Source organism: Rhagoletis pomonella, unplaced genomic scaffold, assembly GCF_013731165.1.
Source record: "Rhagoletis pomonella isolate Grant_MI unplaced genomic scaffold, Rhpom_1.0 Rhpom_scaffold_00005, whole genome shotgun sequence".
In the NCBI taxonomy this organism is placed as follows: domain Eukaryota; kingdom Metazoa; phylum Arthropoda; class Insecta; order Diptera; family Tephritidae; genus Rhagoletis; species Rhagoletis pomonella.
This window is the reverse complement of record NW_023458559.1, coordinates 10,405,006-10,412,836: the sequence shown is the minus strand read 5'-3', so window position 1 is coordinate 10,412,836 and position 7,831 is coordinate 10,405,006. Positions and strand designations below refer to the sequence as shown.

The 7,831-nt window shown below is 36.8% G+C and overlaps 1 protein-coding gene across 1 annotated transcript; it reads left to right on the top strand.

Moving 5' to 3' along the window:
• Positions 1-4,926: 4,926 nt before the first annotated feature.
• Positions 4,927-7,144, top strand: LOC118738694 (dual specificity mitogen-activated protein kinase kinase 4-like). Its single transcript, XM_036469605.1, has 3 exons — positions 4,927-5,286; positions 5,416-6,178; positions 6,504-7,144. The coding sequence occupies exons 2-3, from the start codon at positions 6,038-6,040 to the stop codon at positions 6,558-6,560; spliced, it is 198 nt and encodes a 65-aa protein (XP_036325498.1). The 5' UTR covers positions 4,927-5,286; positions 5,416-6,037; the 3' UTR covers positions 6,561-7,144.
• The last annotated feature ends 687 nt before the right edge of the window (positions 7,145-7,831 follow it).

The following is a 7,831-nucleotide window of genomic DNA, read 5'->3' as shown; positions in this document are numbered from 1 at the left end:
TGTGTTGCCACAGAAGTGAAGCGGAATTCCTTTCCGCGTACATTAGTTCGATTTTTGTGAAAACTAAATAAGGCATATATAAAATATGTATATCAAATTAAAGGGAACTAAATTTCCTATCGATTGAGACCAAAAAAATCCGTACATTCGTTTTTAAGAAATTTTGATTTAAAAAATTTTTTCATTTGAAGTTTGACCCTTAATAACTTTTGTAGTTGTTGTTTCCGCAAGAAAAGAAATATACCGTTATACTCACCTCAATGATCTCTATCGATCCCCATATGCTTTTTTTTTAATTAGAGAATCGAAGCTATTCTGCATTTATGCTCAAATTTTGCTCACTTCTGAAATTTGACAGATATGCTACTCTGAAAAATCACGCACGCAAATTTATTTCGGTTACTCAAATGTGAAAAATTTGCGTGCGTGCGTAGAAAAATTCACGCCGGTAATACTAAGGCTTTCTGCACATTGGTCGTCCAATAATAGTTGCTTCATCGTCACAATCATGATGCAACGATTACATGACGACTACACTTTCGCACACTCGGTCGTGATATTTCAATTCATTTGGCGTCTAAAAATTCATTTGGAGCAGGTGTTTTCTGTTTTTCTGGTTGATATTTTCGCCAACTTTTTACAAAAAACTGCAATTTTTAAAATGTAGACTGTGCTGCAACAATTCTAGACATCATTTTTCAGTAATATCTCTTCTTTTCTTTTCCTGAAATGTGTTTTGTGCATGCACACAGAGACTTTTTACAATTTCGTCATATTTTTTAGTTAAAACGCTCACATTTATTGAATTTTAATGCAATTATCCACTTTTTAGTAATTTCTACAGATTTTATGCAAAAAATACTAATTTTTATGCAATTTTAATGCAAATATTAACTTTTTCACTAATTTTCCCCCATAAAATGTAAACAAACAATGCGTGCACAACGATTAGCAAACGACAGTGCCGTACTAATCCGTTTCTGCATCTTCTACGATTTGCCGATAACTAGCCGATAACGACAAGCAGCGTTGCCACAGACAAATTTTTTTTCCTACCAAAATTTCCTACCATAACCAACCAAAACCTACCAAACATTTTTTTGAGTTTTAATATTTGTTTTCAATGTCAATTTTTTTAAAAACATAGTTAACATAAACTAGTAAAACTAAAACACAACTAGATTAATAAAAACAAATTAACTGCGTATAACGATTCATTTTACTGTACAGACTTATCCATATGTACATATGTCTCTTTACACATACATACTAGCGTGGGCCGAAAATCCGCTTTTTTAGAATTTTGATTGGTAATAGCAAAAATATGGTTCATAATGCTCTAAAAACCATCTGTGTGAAAGATGACAGTTATTGGTCAATATCTTAGGCTCGCCCAAGTCCATCAATGTGCTCAAAAAAGAAAAATTAATAAATACAATTAATTAATAAATTTTTTTACTAAAATTGCAAGTATTTTCGAAAGTGTTAGTCCTACATAATTCAGTATATGGACTTTTTTTGTAGAGAATCGAAATTAGCGAAGAAATATTATTTTTTTTGCACTTGAACTTTGATGGACTTGGACGAGCTTTAGATATTGACCAAAAATTGTCATCTTCACACAGATTGTTTTTAGAGCATTATGAACCATATTTTTGCTATTACCAATCAAATTTCTAAAAAAGCGGATTTTCGGCCACGCTAATACATACATATCGTCACTAGATACGAATAAAGACGCGAGCTCAAAAGTTGAGGCGTAAAAAAAATTTCGGCGAAGAAAGACTCTTAACATAGGTGACGGCAAATAAAGCCGCGTTAACCTCTTTGGCAGCGAAGAAAGACCCATAAACTTATGTCCGCGGTCAAATATATTTTCGAGTGCAACAGTATTCCCCAGAACTCCCCAAAGAGTTTTTCCGAACTCTTTATTCGTGTCTAGTGACGATTTTATTATTATTACGTCGAAAATACCCGCGCTGCGACCTAAGAAGATATATTGTGCTAAATCAAAATTGTAATCACTCCAACCTTAGGCTATTTAAAAAGCTCAGCACTTTGGATGAGGCCATATTCCAAATTTTAGATGGAGAAGGCAATCGTTCTCCAAGGTGTATCAATCTACGATTCATGCTTCGTGGACAGGGACATAGAATATACTCTGGAGCTTCTTTCACCAGCCGACACACCCTACAGTCCGTCTCTACAGAAAGACCCATTTAATTAAAACCGTACGTTATCTTGCAGTGTGCTGTCAGGTTGCCAGCAAGAGTTCTTAGTTCAAGGTGTCTTTTGGAGTTCCTGCAGGAAAGAGTTATGCATATCTTTGATTGTCTTATTCCCTTTGACTTCCGCCAGTAGGCAGCAATTTGAGATTATTCCCAGCTAGCTCCTAAGTAGGTCTGCAGTGTATCCTTTAGATGTACCACAGAAATGCTAGGGACCATGCAAACGCATTTGGGCTTCACGCTTTGCGAGACAGTCAGCCCTTTCGTTGCCTTCAAACCCTTCATGCGTGACGCTATTGTGGGCTCGCAGGTGGTTCAAGAGTTTACAAGCCTTGGTGCCATTTTAAAAGACTCTAAGGCCTTTAACGCTGCCAGAATGTCCGACATAATATTTATTCTGGCCTCATTTGCCTTCTACGATGACATTCGCGAACACAGACTTCGATTGGGAAGACTTCCGCCTGAAATATGGTTGAGTACGAGCCCATTGGCAGACTTTTCTGGAATCTTTGGTCCAAGTACGCCATAAATTATATCGCCACCTAAAGGTGAAAAGGTGCCAAGTCCATTTTTTTTCAAAGTTTAATTTTTGATGCAGAATGACAGGTAATACGAAACTACATCGATTTTTCGTCTCTCCTGAAAAATTTCTAAAAATGGACTTGACATCTTTTCATCCTTAGGTCACGATATATGGATGTCCGTATTGCATATTGGCAATAGTAAGGTATACGTTTGTACTTAGGAATCAGGTATATTTACATGTTTGTGGCCGCCATTATACGAACGCACCGGTGAAATATTCGTGTAAAAAAGGTTGCTAAAATATTCGGAGATACGTACATATTTTCTATTTTACGCAAATAACTATTACTCATCGTCCCGAAACCTACCAAAATCCAATCAAGCCTACCAACCTACCAAATGGAAAAAAACCTACCAGTTTTGGGAGGAAAAGCCCATGTTTGGCAACACTGACGACAAGTGTGCAGATCTCCTTTGAAATGCATGTGCTCGGCTCAAAATTTCAGGGCGAGACGATAACGCAACTATGATTGGACGACAAGTCGTCGCCTGGGTAAAAGATTGTCGTAAGTTACGCACGCACGTATGACGCTTACGACAATATTTTACCCAAGCGACGAAGTGTGCAGATAGCCTAAGGCTAAGGTGTACACTTTCGTACACTCAGTCGTGATATTTCAATTCATTTGGCGTCTAAAAATTCACTTGGAGCAGGTATTTTTTGTTTTTCTGGTTGATATTTTCGTGAAATATTTACAAAAACCTGCAATCTTTAAAATATAGACTGTGCTGCAAAAATTCTAGACATCATTTTTCAGTAATATCTCTTCTTTTCCTGAAATGTGGTTTGAGCATGCAAACAGAGGCTTTTTACAATTTCGTCATATTTTTTAGTTAAAACGCTCAAATTTATTGAATTTTAATGCAATTATCCGCTTTTTAATAATTTCCACAGCTTTTATGCAAAAAATGCTAATTTTTTTGCAATTTTAATGCAAATATTAACTTTTTCACTAATTTTTCAACGATTAGCAAACGAAAGTGGCGCACTTATCCGTTTCTGCATCTTCTACAATTTGCCGATAACTAGCCGATAACGAAAAGTGTGCCAATCTCCCTTGAAATGCATGTGTTCGGCTCAAAATTTCAGGGCGAGACGATAACGCAACTATGATTGGACGACAAGTGTGCAGATAGCCTAAGTTGGCATGTAAGCAGCCGCCATTTAGGCCCAATGGGGAAAATTCGCGAGAGTGCACCACGCTTAGAACAAAATGACTTTATGGGGGGTGCATAGGGGTTCGTACACATCACAAAACTGAAAACCTGACGGCGAGGAAACTCATAGTTTTTCGAGCAATTTGTTGTTAAAGTTGAAAATTTTACCTAACAAAATGTACGATAACCAAAGAACGTAAATCTATAAAAGGAGACAACACGTTATAATTATAGCGAGTGTGAACATCAGGAGCGTGCCTTCTCTTTTCATCCAACCACAAAACGTATTTGGGTAAAAGAGAAAGCCCCCTCCTGATGTTCCCACTCGTTACAATTATAACGTGTTGTCTCTTCTTATAGATTTACGTTCGCTGCGATAACAAACCATTTCAACAAATACAAGTGTGCAGAACACACACATTTCAACTAAATTATGCTATTTGAACGTATATCTATTTTATATTTTATTAATTTTGTTGTTTACCGATGAGGAACACGTTTATAAATTTGTTTATTTTCCATTAGAGAACCGAAATAGTATGTATGGACAATGCCCGAAACGAAGATGGCCGCACGTGTGAGTCATGATGCAATAATACAAGGTGGTATCAGTTGTGACAGCTCGATTTGACAGTAGAATAAAAAGAAAAACGGGAAGAAACTAATCCCCATTTGGGGGAAAAATATAAAATTTCATAGTTTCTTCTATAAAAAATCTGTTTTTTTTATAGTATATTCGTAAAGAAATTAAATAAAATAAGATAAAATACTTTTTTGAGAAAACAAAATGTGTATACTGAGAAAAAATAAAAAAAATCAAATATACTATTAGGCAAAGAATTGTTAAAGAAGTAACACTGTTTCACCTAAGGCAGTCAATATGGCGGAATTAGAGCGAGAAGTTGCCAACCGATAACACCTTGTATTATTGCATCATGCGTGAGAGTAACGTGTTGCCAGAATATGTTGCCAGATGTTTAAAACTATGTTCCCATTGGCGTAATTTAGAGGTCAATCTTAATTTACGCATAAATTAAGTACAAACCAAGTAATTTCGAATTGTAAAGTCTCTCAGTAAATTAAGTTGAAAGTACGTAGCATGGTACAATAAACAGGTAGCAGCATTAGAGCGAATACAACAAACACATGCATTTTGTTGTTGCTTGAGGTCCATAAAGTGTCAAACAACAAATGTCAAATTTGCCGAGTTTGACAATTGAAGAAAAAAGCAAAATGGCCGGCAAGTCAAGAAACGTCAAATTTGCTGAGTTTGACAATTGAAGTAACAAGCAAAATGATCGGCAGAACCAGAAACGTGAGTACAAAAATTTGTATATTAAATTTATAAGGTTTCCAAAGGAAATTTCAACGGTCTACATTGTCAGCTAGATGCACAATATGACCAGCAACATTATTAACTAATAATTCTTTCATTATTTTGTAGTTACGAGCGTTGTGGAGCAGGAACAACAAATGTGCCCACCAACATCTTTTGACCGGTGCATCTGCGGATCTTACTTCATCCATTGCTTTTGCCAACTGCTGTATGTGGAAAAATCGAAAAGGATCACACCTGTACTTGTACCTGCACCACAGACGACGCCAACCACCTTCAATTTCATCAACTCAGTCTGGTTCAGCTTCGTCCAATTTTTTTTTATCGTTTGCTCCAGTTCCTCTTCACACAATTTAGTGTAACGTTTCTGCCCGCCGCCAGCACCAGTAGCAGTACCAGCACCAACAATCAAAGAAAATATGTAAACATTTTGTTTGCCGGTTGGAATCATTTAAGGCACATTTATTTGGCCAGTAAAGAGTTTACATCAGATTATTTAACTGATATAGGTGAAATTGGTCGGGGTGGTTTTGGCACTGTGAACAAGATGATATTCAAAGTAGGCAAGGCAATGGCAGTGAAACGCATACGCTCCACATTCGATGAAAAGGAACAGAAGCAATTACTTATGGATTTGGAAGTGGTGATGAATTTAAACGCCTGACCCTATATAGTGCAATTCTGTGGAGCGCTATTCATAGAAGGCGACTGCTGGATTTGCATAGAATTAATGGATACCTCGATGGACAAATTTTGTAAATACATTTACGAGTGTAAACAGCAGCGCATACCCGAGTGGATACTTGCAAAAATTACGGAGGCGGAGTCAATTGCGGAGACTAAAGATGCAGGATGTCGGCCGTACATGATGGTGAGTTATAAATGGAAAATGTTTAGTTATTTGTACAACGATTTGGGGTGGGGGAGGAGGGGGTGGTGGCATGGCCCCCAAACCTTCCCCCTAAACGAAAGAGGATTTTTTATATTGACAGCTCACCTCGGAAATATGCACAAAATACTATATTTCAAACCGAAATTATTAATAAAGTAAAGGTTTTTTGATTCGGGTCTTGCGTTTGGGTACAGCAGCCTAAAATCGTTCTACAAATAACTAAACCGTGCCCTTATAAATTGTTTTTGTAGCTTTGTTGCTCAAAACTATTTTCAAATTCATTAATGGCTAATATATTTTCCAGCCGGAACGCATAGATCCAGAGCGCGCTAAGGCTTATGATGTGTGGAGTTATGTGTAGTCGCTGGGCATATCGTTGATGGAAGTTGCTACCCGAGTGTTTCCATATCCTATATGGGATTCGGAGTTCGCGCAGTTGTAGTATTGAATTTGCAGTTGGTAATTTTAAGGTGAGCTGCCAAGATAATTCAGCAGGCGTGACAATCCTTGTTATTTTAAGACATGCATAAATGATATAGATATCAATTTAGCTGTAGATTTTCTAAGAATTCTCATGCTCAAGTTCAAACTCGGCTTTTTTCCGTGGTTGCCCATATTTGACATTTCCATCAATTAGAGTTAAGAAATAACCGAGACTGATCTTTGGCTTGATCCATTTCTGAACGCACCCAGAGCTGGGAAAAAGCAAATATTACAAATATATTCCATTTAAAACATTTTCGATCTCTTTGTGAATATTTTTGTGGCCCTAAAAAGGGCCTTTAGTGTGTACAAGCATCTTTAAAAAATCGATCTCTTTGTAACATTTTGCGGCTCTAAAAAGAACCTTCAAAATATTAAGTGTTTACCTGAAATTAAATAAATTTATATGATTTATCAAATTGTAAATGGTTTCAAAGCAATTTAGACATTTATTCATCCGAATTTAGAGTTATTAAACATTAATAATTTTTTCTGAGAATGCACTCACCAAAAGCAAAAATTATTGGCAGCAAAAGTTTTGTATTGGACTGCTGAAATAAAAATAAAATGTATATTTATTTAACATAACTAAATCTCTTTAATTTACCAGTTCAGAGTGTTATTTTACTCAGTTTCTTGTATCGCCACACCCTCTCCTTTGCTTTCTGCTCCTTGAGGCGTTTATTTAAATGGCGAATGCGAAAAAAGATGCGGCACTTGAAAAAAAAACGTTTTACATCTTCAGGAAGGTCCACGTGTGTGCTGTGATCCAGCAAGCGCTGTTTGATACTTTTGCAGTGTAGGATTTCCGATAAGTTCAACTTATGGAATACCGTTTCCAAACACTGCACGCTACGGAGGAAACTGGGTGATGGTTTCTTCAAAAATCCCTTGGAGATTTGATCCACCCAAGTAAATGATGCATTGCTGTGGTCCTCATATTCGTGTAGATGCTGCTTTCGGATTATATATCCAGCGATGTATTGTAATGCATCTTCTTGCAGGATGCCAGCATCTCTGTCTAAATTTACAGCACTCAGCGCCTCGTCAACTTCGACATCATCCATCTCTAAACTCTGGTCACGGTCAGTCTCACAAAAATCCGGCAAGTAATCTACATTACTTGCCGTCGTATAGTCCGTAGTCTGG